General features: G+C 37.5%; 2 protein-coding genes across 2 annotated transcripts; both read right to left on the bottom strand.

Annotated features, from left to right (window-relative positions):
- Positions 1-8,422: 8,422 nt before the first annotated feature.
- Positions 8,423-9,301, bottom strand: LOC141685901 (uncharacterized). Its single transcript, XM_074490978.1, has 2 exons — positions 9,122-9,301; positions 8,423-8,899 (listed from the first exon to the last, which is right to left on the bottom strand). Exons 1-2 carry the CDS (start codon positions 9,299-9,301, stop codon positions 8,423-8,425), a joined length of 657 nt encoding a protein of 218 aa, XP_074347079.1.
- Positions 9,302-9,327: 26 nt separating this feature from the next.
- On the bottom strand, positions 9,328-9,789 carry LOC141685900 (uncharacterized). Its single transcript, XM_074490977.1, has one exon. The coding sequence runs from the start codon at positions 9,787-9,789 to the stop codon at positions 9,328-9,330; it is 462 nt and encodes a 153-aa protein (XP_074347078.1).
- Positions 9,790-20,506: the final 10,717 nt, after the last annotated feature.

Below are 20,506 nucleotides of genomic sequence, written 5' to 3'. Positions count from 1 at the left end.
ATTAATATTAAAGTTTTAAGTTTGTGTTGTTATCTAAACTAATATTTTTGTTTTGTTCCTCATATATAACTTTAAGAAATAAAAGGGAAAAATGCAGTAAACAGATGTTAAATGAGGTTAATGTTACTCTTAAATGAAGGTAAGTTCATCTACCCATATGTAATTAATTTTTATGAATGTTACAATAACATGAAAACAACTTTGATCATGTTCTGTTGCAGGTTTACTCTTTAGATATCCTCAATTTAAGATCCATATATCTCTCGCACTCCGGTCAAAGATAATTGTATCTTACAAGTACAATTTTCCGGACATTTTCAATTAGAGCCCTGAAATTCTTAACAAAAATAACAGACATAAGCAGGATATTAAAAAAAACTATTTCAGAAGATATAAATACTATGTGTAAAATGACAATGATATACTTTTTTACAGTTGAGAGTCCGGTGTTTTTAAGCCTTTTTTGTGAGCTTACCTGGAGAGATCAGATTTGCTTAGATTTTAGTATTATGCACCTAGGATGGGGAGAATTTACATCCAAGAGTTTATGCATCTACCAATCTCAGGGCACCAATCTTGGGCACCAATAAATAATTTGATTGCTCTTCATGGTGTATACCATTAATCAATGACTACCCTTTTTAATGACATACTGAATTTTATATATACAACAAGATTTTTCTACGGTTAATTAAAATTATTTGTAGTTTCTTCTATTCGAATAAGGATCTAGATGATAATTTAGAATTATTTTAAATGCTGAAGTATAAGAAATATAAATGAGAAATTATTTCCAAATTCTTTGAACTAATATTCCTTAATTTTTTGTCATATTATTATATTGCAAACCAACTACTTCTCATACCATTTAAATAGTTTAGTATGCATATGTACTAACACCCATAAATTGAGGATGAAGTTGAAATTGAAAAACTGTTAATATTAGCAATCAACTACACTCATCTTTACTTAATTTATACTATTTGTCCAATGGAATATAAGTACTCAAAAATTATTAGTTTCATAATTATAAAAATTATTTTCTATTTATTTAATTTCATAAAATATGTAAACCTCAGTTTGATTACTTTAATTGACAAACTACTATTTATTTATTTTTGCTTAGTACAAAGAAATGATTACGAGTAACTAATATATTATTAAAAATAAAATTATATGGTATAGTAGTTTTAATTATGCATTTAATAAAAAATTAAATATAAGTAAAAAGTAATATTCTGCATATATATATTTTAAATATTATGCAAAAGAGTACGTAAAGGTCAGGATATAAAACTTTTCAATTAGTGCCCTTAAATTTATATTATTAAAATATTAAAATAAAAATTTAACTTTAAAGATGTAAATACCTAAGAATATAAATAAGTTTACAAATTTTCAAATAATTTTGTGATTTGAAATAATATTTTTTTTAACAAATTCACCCGTTCAATCTATGAAAATAATATTATTAAAAAATTAATGCTATGCATGAAATTTATTCTATAATAATATTATGACTTAGTCTTCATATTCGTACAGTTGAATTGTTAAAAAAATATTTATTAAATATAAAATTTTGAACCAATAAAAATTGTTTTATTGACTTTTAGAAACTAGGATCTTATTTAATTATATGATTTTTTTTTTCAAAATCTCGTAAAAAGTTCATGCATATAAACTTTTAATACTTCAAACTAAGTGTCCAGTGCCAAAAACTCTTAATTTGAAATTAAAAGAATTTCAAATTAAGAGTTTTTAATACAAATCTTTTGATAAAGTAACCGCCACGTCAGTTGAGTAATTCCTAGGATACTTGATTTATTATTACATTCACTCGTTTAGAAAAGTTTTAGCCATTATCAGCTAAGGAGCTAATAATTAAATTTTGAGTAATCGTTTTTTCATTTAGTGAACATTCCTGTTATTGAATACAATTATAATTATATTTTATTTCTCTTAAGGCATACTAGGTGCAATACATTGATTTTCTTTAACATTGTATAATTTTTTTAATTTCATTTAATATTATATTATTAATTTGAATTGAATTGATAATATATTTTATTTAAAAAATTTAAATTAATTATAATTTTATTTTATTATTTTATTAAATTGCATTGCACATGTTAATAAATAGCAATGGGAATAAGAGCCACACGGTTCTTATTATAAGCCATACAATCTTATAATGTTATAACGTGTGCAATTGCTTTGTATATTATAATTATTATTTTATTATTTTATGTTTCTACAATATTCAATCTTTATATTTACACGTATATTATAATTATTATTTTATTATTTTATGTTTCTACAATATTCAATCTTTATAGTTACATTTATCGTAAGATATATGATTTGAATTTTGTACTTTAGTATGGTTGTTAGCATTTTATATAAATTTCTAAATAGTTTTTCAAAACTTAATTTAGTTTACTAATGTAAAGCCATTTCATTTTTAAATATTATTTATGCAAAATATCCTTTATTTTGTACAACATTCATATTTAAAGAAACTTTGTAACTTCAATTAATATTTGCCCAAAAATATTTTAAAACTTTTTTATTTAGAGTGTCCGTATAAAATACAACATTAAACTCTTCTTTTTCTCTGCATAAATCAATATTTTATCCTTTATATTTTACAATTGTAAGGAAACAACAACCTGATATTGCCTTTACAGCCTTTACAAACACGTCCACCTCTAACCTTGAAATCACAGGTATAATTTTCCGTAAATATCTACAAAATAAATATTTTAAAGTGAAGATTACACAACGAGATTTACTCATACATAACTTTTTCTTCCATCTCAAGGTACAATTGTAGGGAAAGGACAACGTGGAATTGCCTATAAAAACCTGAGTATTTTAGTATTTTAATGCTAGGGTTGGTGAGCTTCGAGTTTTAATGGCTGCTCTTGCGTTCGGGACTATCGATCCTTACAAAATGCCTACGTATCTCTGTGTTGTAGAGAATCAAGCAAAAAACGTAGTTCTAAGTTGAGGGGTAGATCCCTTTATATAGAGGTGAGTCTAGAGTTAGACTTCTGCTGGGAGACTTGATGGACAAGTCTCTAACCTTAGATGGTGATTAGGTGTCCCCCTTGTGGAAGGAGATCTAGAACCTTCTATGTAGGACTTCGAATCCGTTTGGAACACATGTCTCTGCTTTTCCAGCCGTATTGGGCCTAGTCCGTGAACAACTCAGGTTCGTGGACTTGGACGACCTCTGCTGGTGGGCCTTGGTTGTTTGGGCCGTCATAGGCCTGTTACGAAGCTTTGGACCAGACAGGCCTGCTATGAAGTTTGGACCAGAAAGGTCTGTATTGTACTTTTCGGAGAAGAGGCCTAAGTGTAATTAATGCGACATTTAATGAGTCTTTAGGATGTATTTTCTACCCATATCATATGCCTCCAACTTCCGTGAATACTGCTCGAGTTTTCGTGGATGTTATAATGGTCTAATCGTGACTCGGGGTACTTTTGACCCTTCTCAGTTATCGGCACTTCATGGGTATCGGCCCTTTGTGGGTATCGGCCCTTCATGGGTATTACCGCGTTATCGTAAAATTGTGGACCGACCTACACATTTACAACGACTTATTAGCGTGAACATACACACTTAAGGCCCTCGTAGGGCTATTTGAATGGTGTTCAACACTAAACGGTCCTAATGGAGACTATAAAGCGAGCGTTTATCAACCCTTAACCTTCGTCAAGGTTAATTATGGGGTGAAAGCTGCTAATTGACCCTAATCGGGGCTAATCGACCCTAATCGGGGCTAATCGACCCTAATCGGGGCTAATCGACCCTAATCGGGGCTAATTTCCAGGTACAAGTTGCTAATTAGGCTTAAAAGAGCCTAATTTTAAGCTATAGTGCACTAATTGGCCTTAATCGAGGCTAATCTGCCCTAAACGGGGCTAATTAAGACTAATCAATATGTATAAGACACTAATTATCCTTAATTCACACTAATTATAAGAGTGAATGGGTTAAACGACCCTAATCTGGGCTAACTGCATCATACAAATCACTAATTATCCCTAATTTGGGTTAATTACACTTAATATACACTAATCGGCCTTAATCTGGGCTTCATTTCACTATTGACCCTAATCTGGGCTTAATCTTAAAATCCTGAAAATTTAAAAAATTTCAATTTTTTTTTGATTTTGTTACTTTTTTTTTCTCGAAATTTTCAAAAATTTTCGAGGGGGGCTCGGGGTCGAGCAGAACCTCCTGGGCAGGAGGCTCTGTTCGGCCTTAAGTCCTCAATTGTGGGCTACTCGGCCACTTTGGAGGAGAGCCTTCTGGTCGGCCACCTCATGGTCGGCCAGTTCTTGGTTGGCCCGGAGGTGTGGTTGCCCAGGGGTTCCTGCCCCTACTTTTTTTTTGATATTCTCACTAAGATTACTAGGTTTTTACATACCTTATCATGCTCTTGTGGTCCTTGATTTTCCATGAAATTAATTTCAAGGTTGCCTTTGAGTTCTTTAGGGTTCTGCTATGGCTGTTTCAACGAACATTCTGTACTCATCCTGATGGACATTCTGTACTCGTTCTTGCTGGACACTTTGTGTTTCACTGAACTTTCCCTTTGTAGGAAATCTTGTACTCCATTAAATTTGTCTAAACATCTTTTATAGAATGTTATACACCTCAACCAACTCGTTCTCGTATACGTTCTAGTCTTCACGAAACTTGAGTCTGCTGAGAATTATCATTTTCGAGAAATTTCCCAAAGACCTCCCTAGAGGGTCTCCGGGATAACTTTTGAAGGCCTCATGGCTCTCTTACAGGAGTTCTTGATAGGCTGAAAGGTCTCAATTTGTTGGCTGGTAGGCTAAGGCCACTACGGAGGTAAGTTGTGGGTGTCATGGCTCTGCTACAGAGGCTCCTGGTAGGCCAAATGCCTCAATTTGTTGGTTAGTCGGCCGGGGCTTCCCCGCACACAAATTGTGGCCGTCATGGCTCTGATACGGAGGATTCTGTTAGGACAAAAGGCCTCCATTTGTTGGCTGGTCGGCCGGGGCTTCCCCGCACATAAATTGTGGCCGTCATGGCTCTGATACGAAGGCTCCTGGTAGGCCAAAAGGCCTCCATTTATTGGCTGGTCGGCCGGAGTTTCCCCGCACACAAATTGTGGTCATCATGGCTCTGATACGGAGGCTCCTGGTAGGCCAAAAGGCCTCCATTTGTTGGCCGGTTGGCCGAAGCTTCCCCGCATGGGAGTTGCGGCCGTCATGACTTTGATGCGGAGGCTCCTGGTAGGCCAAAAGGCCTCAATTGTTGCCTGGTCGGCCGGAGCTTCCCCGCTTAAAAGTTGTGGCCGTCATGGCTCTGATACGGAGGCTCCTGGTAGACCAAAAGGCCTCCATTTGTTGGCTGGTCGACCAGAGCTTCCCTGCATGGGAGTTGTGGCCGTCATGGCTTTGATACGGAGGCTCCTGGTAGACCAAAAGGCCTCAATTGTTTCCTGGTCGGCCGGAGCTTCCCCGCATGGAAGTTGTGGCCATCATGGCTCTGATACGGAGGAGAACGTTTCGTTCTCGTACTCGCGAGTTCAGCTGAAAACCTAATCTTATCTTAATCTTCACTAATTTTGCTAATCATGATGATTAACATAATCGTCCTTTAGTTAAGACTAACGACTTATATTTGGTTTCAGCCAGGCTTTTTTTTCGGAAGACTGATACGATAAGCGGTGTCTTGCATCGCTTTTCTTGTTTATTATGTCGTCTTTTATTGCCTTTTGTTCATTTTTCCTCACTATTTCCGGTGTTCTTTCAACGAGGTACCTGCTAGCGCGAACTAGGCTGACTTATGACCTGATGTAGCATGTGACCTTTTTCCTATAAAAGAAGATGAGAAGTGCTCATTTTCATTCACACCTTCATTTCTCAAATTCTCAAATTCTCAAATTCTCAAATTCTCTCAAGCTCTTAACTCTCTTCAAGTTCTCAAGAATGTCAGGTGGACAAGGCTCTGTCAAATCCTCTTTCTCCGAAAAGGAAGCTATGCATAAGAGAGATACTCTTCGCTCACTACAAGATATAGCTCTTGTCTCCCCCTTCTCAATTAATCGTTATTCAAACAGTTTGAAGAGTATGTTGGATGAGAGGGTGGACGAGTACCCTACTACCGTCCATTTCAATGCATTCCATCACCGAAGTATACTTCGTGAGAAGGATGTCGAGGTGATTAAATCGACTTACTCCTGGCCTGATTGTTTAGGGTTCGTAGAGCTAAGCCAAGTGAGAGGGCGTATAATCTTTGCCACCAAAGGCTGTTTGTGTTCAAGGCAGGCCTTACCTTCGGGCTAAGGTTCCCCCTGCATCCCTTCATTCTGAGGCTTCTGGCCGAACTCAAGATCCATCCATGCAAGCTCTACCCTAATGGGTGGTCTTTCATCATTTTATTCATATTGAGATGCCATGACCTAGGAATTCCTTTAAGTGTGACAATGTTCCGTAGTATCTTCATGATGAAGGCGTCTCCTATGACTCGGCCTGGTTGGGCAGTGATTCAACACCGAGCCCACGTTCCTCAAATAGTGAACACCAGTTTCCTCAATGACTCGAACCACAACTGGAACACGAAGTTTGTGGTCATTGAGTGGAAGGATGGAGACTGGGGAGTATACTTCAGACGTGATTTTAGTAGCCCGGTCGATAGTTCCCATTTCATTCTCAACCTTTCTGATGCTGAGCTTTATGCCCAAGATCTTCTTATTGACGATGACCGGAGAACCCCTTATTGGGAATTCGTGACAAAAGTCAAGCTTATCGAGGCTGGCCTTAGATGCCTCTCTATAGAGGGTATTTATCCTTGTTTACCCTTACTTTGTTCAAGTTTATTCTTACATCTGTTTCTTTTCTTCTTATTTCAGTTGCTAAGGCTCTTGAAACCAAAGCCAAGCCGAGCGATGCTGTTACGGGCATGATGGCTAGAGATGTCATCAAGAAGGCCAACCATATCCCTAAGGTCCCTGTCTTCCTTGAGGCATCAAGATCTGGCCTTAAGAGGGCCAAGAATTTTGACGGGAGTGCTAGGACCCCTTTCGAGCCCGGATGGGGTATTTTTTCCAACGATTATGTTTTCGGCAACCCGGCTCTTGCTCTCAAGTGGTCGAGAAACTGCATTACTCCTCTTGACCTCTTGTTCGTGTCCTTTGGTGAGAAACTCCTCGAGGCGAAGATGTTGGGAGCTCATGCCCTCTATCAGGTATGTTTCTAGTTGTGCAAATTTTCGCTTAAGTTCTCTTTTTCTTAGTACTTGGAAAATATTATAGGAATCATTCCTTGGGGGCTCAGCCCTTCTTAATTAAACTCATATTTTCTTTGTCCGGCCAATGCCTATTTCACATCTTCCTCTACTCAGGCTGTGAAAATGAGAGGCGATTACCATGCACTGTAGGCTTCCATGAAGTAGATGACTATCTCTTCATGGGAGTGGGAGTCTAGGGCTCATGAGGTGGAGAGCATTCTTGCCATCATGGAGAGGAAATATGCTAGCTCGAAAGAGAAGAGGAAAAAGGAATGGAAGGACCTCGAGGCTGCTTATCACAGATCCACTAGGTTCACTACAATGATGGATAAGCACGATGACGAGATGCGCCATGTTAACATGGCGATAGGTTAGAATAGGGGAGTCAAAGATGGTCAAGGCGTATGGCCGGATGTGGTATATCTAAGCCTTCTATCTTGCCCCTAGCAGCTGCCTATTATGGATCTATCTAAGTATCCATCCGGATCTGTGCCCTCGACTCCTCGCATGAGGCCCCAGTCAAGCTCTAGTCACTCGGGTTCCGGTTCCGGTTCTAAAGGAAAAGCCCCTTCGGGTAGCCCCAAGTCCAGGGCAGCCCTTCGAGGGAAGATGAGAGAAACGATTCCAGGAAGCAGTGGTTCTTCTTCTGAGGAAGGCTCGGATGACGAGGGGGAGGACTCTTCTGATGAGTGAATGATGTGTTCTTGCATGGCCTTGATTGCCGTATGTGGCTTTTATTTTCAGAACTTATTTATTTGAACTTTTATTGGTTTGTAACCTATTGGTCCTTTGGGACTTTAACTTATGATCCTTCGGGATCTTTTATCTATACACTATATTTAATTTCATTTCATACTAGTATTTTATTTTCGGCATTTGGTCCTTCAGGACTTGCATTCTTTGGATGCTCGTACTTAAATAAATTGGTAGACAAGATGATAGAAATAAACTTGCATAAATAGATAATATCTCTAATAAATGGGTTCAACCCTTATATAAGATGGTTTCGTCGATCGTATTTGTAAAACTAATGCTAAGTACTAGGAACATGTAGTGAATGTCATAAACATAATAAACCTTCAGGTTCGAAGCATGCCAAGTGCGAGTCACTTCATCACCATTCAGGGTCTCTAACTTGTAGGATCCTCATCCCAGTGTCCTCCTGACCTTATAAGGCCCTTCCCAGTTGGGGGCTAGCTTTCCTCTCTTCCCTACTCCTGATGCCACAATCTTCCTCAGAACCAAATCTCCCTGTTGAAAGAACCTTTCTTTAATCCGTCTATTATAATAGAGGGAGGCTCTTCGTTGATGCTCTACATTGTGTGCGTTGGCTTCATCCCTGACCTCGTCAATGAGATCGAGAGCGAGCCTCATTCCTTCTTCGTTTGTCTCTGGTTCGTAAGCTTCGATCTTAGGGGATCCATGAGTGATCTCAAGGGGCACCACTGCCTCGGCTCCGTAATCCAGCATGAATGGGGTCGCTTCAGTTGTCACTTTACACGTGGTTTGATATGCCCATAGTATAAGCAACGGCTCATCTACCCAAGTGTTTCTCGAGCGTTCAACCCTCTTCTTAAGTCCATCAAGGATTATTCTATTAGCAACTTCCGCTTGCCCATTTTTCTAAGGATATGCAACAAAGGTGAAGCGAAGTTCTATGTTGTTATCGTTGCAGTACTCTCTAAACTCTGCATTATCAAATTATTTCCCATTATCCGTGACAAGGATGCTTGGGATTCCATATCAGCATATCACATTCTCCCAGAAGAATTGGGTAATTTGCTTGGTGGTTATCTTGGCTAGTGCCTTAGCCTCAATCCACTTTATAAAATAGTCTATGGCTACCACAATGAACTTCCTCTGTCTAGATGCTATAGAAAATGGTTCAAGTATGTCCATTCCCCATATTACAAAAGGGATGGGTGTGTTGATCGACGTAAGCCTCTCTTGGGGCTGTCGTACTATCGGAGCGTGCCTCTGGCATCTGTCGCATCTCTTCACATAAGCCTTTGTATCGGCTAGCATAGTTGGCTAGTAGAACCCCAATCGAGTTATCTTGTGAGCGAGGGCCCTGCCCCTAGGTGTTGTCCACAAATCCCTTCATGGGCTTCTTTAAGTCCCTCCTCTGCTTCAAGAGGTCTTAAACACTTCAAGTACGGAATAACAAAGGACCTTTTGTAAAGAAGGCCTTCAATCAAAGAGTACCTTAACGCTCTAACCGACAGCTTGCGTACCTCTTGGGCATCGTCGGGGAGCCACCCAATTTCTAAGTGGGTCTTGATCGGGTCTATCCAACAGTTTGCCACACCAGCCGGTGCTATCAGATTTATGACGTGAATAGTAGGGGCCTTCAAGACCAGGAAGTAAATACTTCTCGGATAGTTCTCGATTTCAGACGAAGCGAACTGAGACAAGGCATCCGCGATAGTGTTCTCCTCTCTTGGAACGTATTCTGCGTACCATTCATCGAACTGAGTCAGTATTCCCTTTATGACTCTCAGGTACTTGGCCATAGTTTCATCCTTGGCCTCATACCCTCCATTAACTTGAGCAACTACAAGTCTTGAGTCTCCGCAGACCTTTAAGTTTTTGGCCCTCACGGCTCTAGCCAAGCCTAAGTCAGCTATCAATGCTTCATATTATGCTTCGTTATTCGTGGTCGGGAAGTCCAACTTCAAAGTATATTCAATCATAAACCCATCATGGCTTTGCAAGAGTAGGCCATCACCACTAGATTTTATTTTGGACGCTCCGTCAAAATGGAGAATCCAATACTCTTTTAAGGTTATTTCTTCATCCTTCTCCTTCTCTCCTCCTTCTGGGGTTACTATCTCTTGCCCCCCAACTTCTTGTTCGTTTATGGTGCATTCGACCACGAAGTATGCTAAGGTCTGAGCCTTGATGGCCGTTCGAGGCTTGTAGTTGATATCAAATTCTCCTAACTCAATCGCCCACTTGATGATCCTTCCACTGGCCTTCGGGCTATGAAGAATGTTTCTCAAGGGTTGGTCCATCAGGACTTCCATCTTGTGAGCCTGGAAGTACGGTCTTAACTTTCTTGAGGTTGTGATGAGAGCAAGCGCAAAATTCTCCATGGTGGAGTAATTCAACTCTGCTCCATGGAGCACCTTGCTTATATAGTATATAGGCTTCTGGAGCTTCTGTTCTTCCTTCATGAGGACTGCACTCACGGCTTGTTCGGATACCGCGAGGTACAAAAAAAGAATGTCTTCCGGACTTGGCTTAGCCAACAATGGGGCTTGAGTCATGTACTTCTTCAGCTGTTCAAAGGCCTCTTGGCTCTCAGCTGTCCATTCAAAGTCCCTCACCTTCTTAAGTGTTTTGATAAAGGGCATGCATTTGTCTCTAGACTTGGAGATGAACCTCCCTAGAGCTGCGATTCTTCCTATCAGCTTCTAAAAGTCCTTGATGAAGCGTGGTGGCTCCATTTCTAGGATGGCTTTGATCTTGTCGGGGTTGGCCTATATCCCCCTCTTAGAGATCATGTGACCCAAAAATTTTCCAGACCTAACGCCAAAAGAACACTTGGATGGGTTTAACATCATCTTGTGGTGCCTCAGCACTTCAAATGCCTCTCTAAGGTAACTAATATGATCGACATTACTTAGGCTTTTGACTAACATTTCATCGGCATAGACCTCCATGGTCTTCTCAATTAGATGGGCAAATATCTTATTTACCAGTCTTTGTTAAGTAGCTCCTGCATTCTTAAGTCCAAATAACAGAATACACCAAAGTCAGTTATGAAAGATACCTATACATTCTCATCTGATTGTAACCACTGAAGCCATCCATGAAGCTTAGCATCTCATGTCCAGTAGTGGCATCGATCAGGGTATCAATCCTTGGTAGGGGGTAATAGTCCTTGGGACAAGCATCATTCAAGTCAGTGAAGTCAATGCACATCCTCCACTTTCCATTGGCCTTCTTAACCATTACGGGGTTGGCCAACCATTCAGGGAATTACACTTCCTCAATAAACACAGCTTCTAAAAGCTTCTCGACCTCCTGCTTAATGGCTTCCAGCCTATCAGGGGCATAAGTTCTCTTCTTTTGCTTTACAGCCTTCCGAGTTGGATCAACGTTCAACCTATGAGTTATAAGGTTTGGGTCAATTCCAGGCATATCAGCTGATGTCCAAGCAAATACATCATTGTTTTCCTGGAGGAAAGTTGTCATTCGGCCCTTCAAGGGCTTGTCTAGAGATGCCCCCATGTACGTGACCTTCTCCGGGTCTAAGGGGTCTAAAGGAATTGGGACCAAGTCCTTAGCTGGCTTCCCTCACAGTTCATCATTTTCTTGGACATCCATGTCTTCTATGGGGAGGACCTGCCCCCTGTTCCATCGGGCCTAAGTGCTGCAACGTAGCAACTTCGGGCCATCTTCTAATCTCCCCTTTGCTTCTCCAGCACCATTTCTAGTGGGGAACTTCAGTACCATGTGGTAGGTTGAGGGCACATCTTTAAAAGCATGGATCCCTGTTCTACCCATGATAGCATTTTAAGTAGAGGCTTCCTTGACAACCTGAAAGTTCAACATCTGAGTGGCCTCCCTGGGCTCTTCCCCGAAAGTTACGGGAAGCTGTATTGCTCCTTCGACTTTGCATTCCACATGGTTAAACCCGTAGATGGGTGCGTCGGATGGAGTTAGCTGAGAATCATTGTAGCCCATTCTTATAAATGTGTCATGGAACAGAATGTGCACGGAAGCTCCATTGTCCACTAGAACCCTCATAACAGGACAATTTTCAATTATCAGAGTGATAACCAGAGGATCATACTGAGGAAATTTCAAACCTTCAAGGTCTGTGTCACCAAATTCAAGCGTCATCTCCGACTTAGAACGCTTAGATGGCTCTCCAACTATGCTCATCACTTCTCTTGCATAAGCTTTTCAGGAGTTCCTTATAGTATCAGCTGCTGTAGGTCCTCCTGAGATCATATTTATTACTAGCCCTCGGGGCTGTGGATTGCGATCTCTGTCGTTACCCCTTCGATCGTCATCTCTTCGATCATTATCTCTCTTTTGGCCTCCGGCCTCTTCACCCTTGGTGAAATGTCCATACTTTCCCCTTCGAATCAGATACTCAATCTCATCCTTAAGTTGCCTACAATCGTTAGTGTCATGACCGAAATCTTTGTGAAATATGCAGTACCGACTCTTGTCTCTTTTGTCGGGGTCTCCCCTTAGTGGCTTCGTCCATTTGAAGTATTTATCCTTTTCAATTTCCATAAGGATTTGGCTCCTTGGAGCATTCAACCTCGCATATTCAGCGAACCTTGGTTGCTGATTCTTCATAGAAGAGGAGGAGTCAGAGTTTTTGCCAATTCGTGGATACTTGTCCTTGGCATCGTACTCCTAATCCGTCTTCCGCTTCTTGTTCCCATTAAGCTCATTATTCACAGCTATCTTCTTCATACTCTCCTCCACCTTAATATATTTCCTGGCTCTATCCTGGAGCTGCACCATGCTTTCGGGAGGGCGCTTAGCCAAGGACATCTTGAAGAACTCGTCTCTAGTCCCTTGTTGTAGGGCTATTATAGCTACATTATCATCAAGATCAGGGACTTTCTAAGCCTCCTTCGTAAATCGATTCAGATACTTAAAATTTTTTTATCCAATTGCTCACTCTCAGTGACTCCTTTGCTCCTTGGACTATATCCATGAGAGATGCTAGCTCTTCTCGTGTACTCTGCCACTTATGAACTGCTTAATAAAAGCTTGACTTAAGTCCTTAAAGGAGCCAATAGAGTTTGGGGGCAGACGGCTGTACCACCTTTGAGCCATGCCCGATAGGGTTTGAGGGAAGGACCGACACTTAATAGCGTCGTTCACGGGATGTAACAACAGGGCGTTAGAGAACGTCCTAACATGATTAGCGGGGTCGCCAGTACCATCGTATGCTTTGATGGTGGGCATCTTGAACTTCCTTGAGATACGAACATTCATTATCTCATCAGTGAATGGTCTGTTTGGATCATCAGGATCTCCAAGGGGCATAAAATCACTTGGATCATCCCTTGGGGAAACTGCTCTTCTTGGTATTGGACCATCCAGGTCTATGATTGGAGGAGGATTTCTCCGCCTTGGAATGAGTGGGGGTCTTGGGGCCATATGTGTCTCCAGGTCTTGCTTCAGCCATTGGATCTCTTCTTCATGAGCCCTGATCCTCTCTTGAACATCTTGGGGATTCATCCCTTCAATGCTCCTGGAGCGTTGTTCAGTGTCAGCCATCGGCTCCTTGTCAGCACGCCTCCTTCTTGGAGCAACATCGTCATCCGATGACTCGGAGTCTCTTTCAGTATAAGGCCTAGAGAATTCTTGATCCTCCGGAATAGGAGCCAAGCCACGTATGTATTGGGGCGTCCACCCTTGTGCTTCACTCCTACCAGAGTGTTCACTCCCTCCAACTTCGGGGTAAAGAGGCATCCCGTAAGGGGGGTTAGTAGTCACAATTGTCGAGTACTCATACCCAAGGGGTTGAGAGTTCACAGGTACATGCAGCTGCTGAAGTTGGGGGTTCGTCCCTTGAGGAGCCGGGGGATTCGTCCCTTGTGGCTGAGCCTTAGTTGCCCCTACTAGGGTTCCTCCTTCGGTGGAGGCATAAGTTGAGTGTGGTGGTACTTCCACTACTGATGCGATTATTCGCGATAGGACAGGAGTGTTTGTCCCACTAGTGTTTCTGCTCCGTATGTTCACTATGGTTGTAGTAAGTTTACCACAGACGGCGCCAAATATTGTGGAATAAAAACCTGAGTACTTTAGTATTTAATGCTAGGGTTGGTGAGCTTCGAGCTTTAATGACTGCTCTTGCATTCGGGACTATCGATCCTTACAAGATGCATACGTATCTCTGTGTTGTAGAGAATCAAGCCAAAAATGTAGTTCTAGGTTGAGGGCTAGAGCCCTTTATATAGAGGTGAGTCTAGGTTTAGACTTCTGCAGGGAGACTTGGTGGACAAGTCTCCAACTTAGATGGTGATTAGGAGTCCCCCTTGGGGAAGGAGATCCAGAACCTTCTATATAGGACTTCGAATCCGTTTGGAACACGTCTCTGCTCTTCCAGCCGTATTTGGCCTAGTCCGTGAAAAACTCAGGTTCGTGGACTCGGACGACCTCTGCTGGTGGGCCTTGGTTGTTTGGGCCGTCATAGGCCTGTTACGAAGCTTTGGACCAGACATGCCTGCTATGAAGTTTGGACCAGATAGGTCTGTATTGGAGTTTTCGGACAAGAAGCCCAAGTGTAATTAATGCGACATTTAATGTGTCTTTAAGATGTATTTTCTACCCATATCAACCTCTAACCTTGAAATCACAGTTATAATTTCCCGTAAATATTTACAAAATAAATATTTTAAAGTGAAGATTACACATTTACACTAAAAAAACCTCATTTATTTTAATGTTCAATATATTGTCATTATAATAACCGAAATTTACTCATACATAGGTTTTTCTTCCATCTCAAGGTTAAAAAATTGTAAGTTCGGTACTTCTATGATAGGTCATCGATATGTAGCATTATTTACATACATAAAATTATTATACAATTTATTTTTTTATAAACTATTATTACATTGACAAGTAGCAAAATATATAATACAAATATGCATAGAGCTTTCGTTATTTCACGCACATGATATATTTTCACTATGTTGTTACATTTCTTGGCATTCAACTAAAATTCGCATACATTAATACATGATTTTTGTAGGAACTCTGTTTGGAGATTTTCCTGTGATGAATATGAGGTGATGAAGACGATCAACAATCTTGAAGCTGATCACAAGAAGAATATAAAAAAATTCAGGAATTTCAGTGTGAACACTCAACCATGAGGAGCAAGTTCTTAAAAGTAAAAAAAAATTCACCCTAAACTTCGTGAAATGACAAGAACTTTTGCTTGAAAAACTTAGGAAGTTAAGAATTGAATGTAGGAAAATTCATGAGAAAATCAAGAAAACTATGTAGTTTATGATATGATGTCTAATTGTTAATAACCATTTGCTCATCTCATTATCAAAATTTATTAAGATGCCTGATTATTTACTTGATCAACTGATGTTTATCATTAGATATTGTTAGTATATTGAATCATATTATGTCATGTATATATTTTGCTGTAAATTTATACATTCCTCGATCAAATTTGGACTTTAGATTTAATTTTTTCTCACACATGCAAGTTTTAAATTAAGTACTAATAATAATTTTTTTTATCTCTAAGGTCCGGTCCAGATTATATGTTTGTCTAAAAGAGCATAAAACATGTTTTGACATTTCAAAAAATGAATCTATTTAAAAATGACATTTCAAGAAATTATATTTTCATATAAAAAAATAATTTATAGTATTTCATATTTTGTGTGCAAGGAATAAAATGAACAGGTTACCAGAGCAGATGATGAATAAAATATTTTAATGACTTGATAAACACATTTTCCTAATGGATAAAATATTTTAATGACTTTATAAACACATTTTCATATATTCTCTTATTCTACGGTTCTTATGTATGTAATAAATTAATACACTTGATTTTCTATTTTATTTACTCTGAATTATTGTTCAGGGAAAAGCTATGTTTTTTTGATCAAGTTGATATGTGGCCAGTGGCTCAATATGTCAATATCAATGCACAATTCACAATATGGATGTCGCTTATGTAATGACTGAGAACTTATGACTTTATTATATCATAATTATATGTTTTATTGTGTCATATATGTCTTATGTGTAGTCAGGGTATTTTCTGGGTAATTATCGGGTATTTCATTTTGTGTTAAATGCTTTTGTATTAAAAGTTATACGACCCAAACCTTGTTTAAATAGCTTATATTTCAAATAAAACAATTGCTCTTATTTTGCCTAGTATGGCTTGTACCATATCATTATTCTGAATATCCACTTAATTTAGAAATTTTCTTGTTTCGCGAAAAATGACTTTTTCGGGCCCCTTCGGGTTCTAAAAACCCCACAAAAATCATATTTTTATTTTTATAAAATCATGGGACTTTCAAATATTCTATTTCTTTGCATTTTTGAATTATTCACGATTGTTGGGAAATTTTGACATATATATTGTATATATTTAATATTAAAAATGTAAAAATTATTACTCAAAATTTATTAATTAAGGGCCAATTAATTTTATTATGAGTATAATTAGGGCCTTAATTTTAATTAGAAGTATTATTTTTACTACTATAAATCACCTAATTTTTATTAATTAATTATAATTAAATTATAAAAAATCTAAAAAATTTACAAAATTCTCTGAAATCAGGTCAGGGTTTTCGGATTCGGGTCAAGCAATCAACCAGTGATTTCAATCGATTTTTGGCATCAATGATAGTCGTGTAAGTACCCAAAATGAATCCCTTGATCTGTTCTTTCGGTTTACTATATCAATTTCATGTTTTAATCTGTAAATTTTTTATTCTGATTTCTAGGGTTTATACACGAATAAGGGCTTTTTGATTCTAGGGTTATTTGAATGATTTGATGGTTGATATAGATTTAGGTGATGACTTACAATCGATTTGTATGGTTAATTTCATCAAACGATTCTTAGTTAGCCTCATTCGATCTCTAGGGTTTATGTTTATTTTCAATTGATCATTTTTGGATTTTGAAGAACCTGCGATAGGTTAGAGTATAGGGGTTAGATTATACATGAAATTATCTTTATTTTGGCATATTAACCTCGTGATTTCATGTACAGTAGAGCCAAATCAAAGTTTAACCGAAGTTGAGTTGATTTTGATCGTAGAATGAGATGCAGGGGTTATTATGGTCGATTATCTATTAATATATGTTTAGGATGTTGATTACGATTGAAACCCCACAAAAATCAATACAAACGATACTGATTTTGGCATGAATCATGATCGCCGGAGTTACGGCCGACCACAGGATTCTGGAAATTATCTGGCGGGTCAGGCTGTTCTTGGCGACCCGATTGTATTCTTGAAAACCGGGTTTCCAACCCTGTTTTGATCCGAAAAACCCAAAACCCATTTCTAAAACCTGTTTCTGATTATTATTATTATTATTTTTTATTTTTATAAATTCAAAAAAAAAATAGTTTTATTTATTTAAATAAATTGATTAAATAATGTAATTAATTAATTGATTTATTTTATAAATAAATCTAAAATATTTTCTATAATTCGAATTTACTTATTTATTTATTTACTTATTTATTTATTATTTATATATAATTTTTTAAAATTGATTAATTAGTTTGATAATTAATCAATTTAATTTGAATAAATTTTTTAAATTCATTTTAATTCCAAAAATTATGGAAAAATCATTTTTAATTCTAATTTTTCCTAAATAATTATTTTAAAATATATTTGAGGTTTAGCTAATTTGAATAACTGATTATTTTGAATAATAAATTGATTTATTCTTATTTATCGATTAATAATTGAACCGTCTATCCGGTTTAAACAAAACGAAAGCCCTTAGACTCAGAAAAATGATCTGTTTTCAATAAAAATAGTTTAGCTCTTAATTTCTTCCAAAACCGAGTCGGCTTTTGATATTTATTTACTTATAGACCCTATTAATTATAAATAAGAGTCTAATAAATTCCAAAAATTAGGGATCGAGCCAGATATTGTTCGATTATGCGAATATTGATTCGATTTCAATTCTAAAAATATTTTAAAGCCTAGAGGGACTATCTGACTTATGTAAAATTTGATTTATGTGATTAATCGAGTCTTAATTGCGGGATAACTATTATACGAGTCGGTTGTAATCGTACGGGTAGACGATAAGGGTTACATAACTATATACAGATTACATAATCATCTTATGATTATGCAACTCACATGAATATCATATATACAAAACCATACATATATAAGCATATTATATCAACATCAAATCATGACGAATCACGTGCATGCTCATATATCGAAAACAGTTAAACACATAAACGAATTAAAAACTTTTCGCAAGTAGCTCTGATGCCATTGAAGGGTTTTTAGCACATAAACGCAGCGAAAACGTAAATTTAATCTTAAAAAAACCGAAACCTTCTGCAGGATCCATGCGAAAAATAATATTTAATCCGTAGTTCAGTATGTTTACCTTAAGAAGCTTTACATTAATGGAAAGATGGAGGTCTTTAATAGCGATCCAAGAACGATGAACGGAGATCCTTAGCAGCTGCTCCTCAAGTGTGAAGCACTCCACCGGTATCCACCAAGAAAACGATGTAATGAAAGAGGAGGAGATGGAGAGAATTAGGGTTTTGTAAATCTTTTTGGTTGATGAAAAAATAGGGTTTATAATAGTATATTTATAGGCAAAATTTTCAGCTGAAAATTTTCCCATAAATATTATTATTATTAACCCTTTATTATTCTCACTAATAATTAAAACACCTTTTAATTATTAATCCTTTTTCTAAACTCTTTAGAAATAATTCTCTCACTTGATTTAATTTTGAAAAATTAAATTCTTAATTAATAATATTAAGAACCTTTTCTTAATTAATTTATAATCAATTAAATCTCATTTAATCAATTATTAAATTTGCCAATTAATTATTTATTTCATAAATAAATAATTATCAGCCATTATTAATTAATTCCTCAACCATTAAATCATTCTCTTTTATGGTGTGACCCTGTAGGTTCAATATTAAGCCGATAGTAGAAATAAATAATAATAAAACTATTTTATCATTATTTATATAAATTCTCTAATTCATTAAGTATGATTAATTAATTATTCATATTTATTCTACATCGTGAGGGATACTTCTCAGCATATCGCGACTATCCGGATAATATGAATTCACTGCTTAGAATACCAAGAACCTATTCAGTGAGTAGTTACCGTACAATTAATTCCTTCTACCTTGCAATGTCACGATTAAACACAAGGCATAGAACTTGTGTCAAGCCTATCTTATTTAATCACTTGCTTTCCCATTCACTATGCTGAGTTCTATTTAATGTAAATTAGAAACTCCTTTCTAATTTCATTCACTCTGGCCAGAGATTCCTGAACTAACATAAGTGGATCAGCATTGAACATTCTCTTTCTACACTGGAAGGGGTAGATCCTTTATTGATCATACACTATCTTCGTGTAAAAATTCCTATACCCAGTAGAGGCCTTATAATTGTCCCTTGAGACTAAGAACTAAACCAAAGCATAGTTCAGTGTACACAAGATGACTATGATGACTTCAAGTCTAAGGATACTTGTACAACTATCACTATGTGAACAACTGCTGACACGTGAGTGAACTCCATCAGTTGTTCAGCTGTGTGAGTCATGTTCAGTGAACTTATTCTATAATAAGCACCTACATACTAGCTATAGTGTCACCACACAAATATCTATGAGAACAGACATCCTTCATAATGAAGCAAACATAGTATGTACCGATCTTTGCGGATTATTAATTACCAGATAGTAATCCTACGACCAGGAACTATTTAAGTTTAGAGTTATCATCTTTTAGGTCTCATTATTATGATCTCATCATAATCCATAAAAAGCTTTACTCTAAACTGTGGTATATCTTATTTAAACATTTAAATAGATTGAGCCCGTAATAAAAACAAAACAAGCCTTTTATTAATATCAATGAAATCAAAACAGATTACATAAAAGTTATTCCTAAATCCTCATACATGATTGGACTTAGGACATATCTCTTTCAATCTCCCACTTGTACTAAAGCCAATCACTCTGGTATCTAATACCCATCTTGTCTTTATGACGATCAAAGTGACTCTGAGAAAGTGGCTTTGTGAGTGGGTCTGCTACGTTGTTATGTGTGTCAACTCTCTCGACGTTGACATCTCCTCTTTCAATAATCTGAATTGCACCACCATTCAGAGTAAACATGTACCCAGACATGGATTTACTATCACTTTCTGATTGAAAACTAAAGTCAGTATAACCCTCTATTTTTAACTCAGATTCACCACCAAAAACAAGAAAAATGTCCTGAGTCCTTCGCAAGTACTTAAGGATGTTTTTCACTGATTTCCAGTGGTCTTCACCTGGATTGGACTGATATCTGCTCATTACACTAATTGAATAAGCAACATCAGGCCTTGTACACACCATCACGTACATGATAGATCCTATTGGTGAAGCATAAGGAATCTTACTCATTCGCTCTCTTTCCTCAGGTATCTTAGAAGATATTTTTTCGGAAAGGGACACTCC

Source organism: Apium graveolens, chromosome 9, assembly GCF_009905375.1.
Source record: "Apium graveolens cultivar Ventura chromosome 9, ASM990537v1, whole genome shotgun sequence".
NCBI classification, from domain to species: Eukaryota; Viridiplantae; Streptophyta; class Magnoliopsida; order Apiales; family Apiaceae; genus Apium; species Apium graveolens.
The sequence above is the reverse complement of the archived record's forward strand: the minus strand, read 5'-3'. Positions and strand labels throughout refer to the sequence as shown.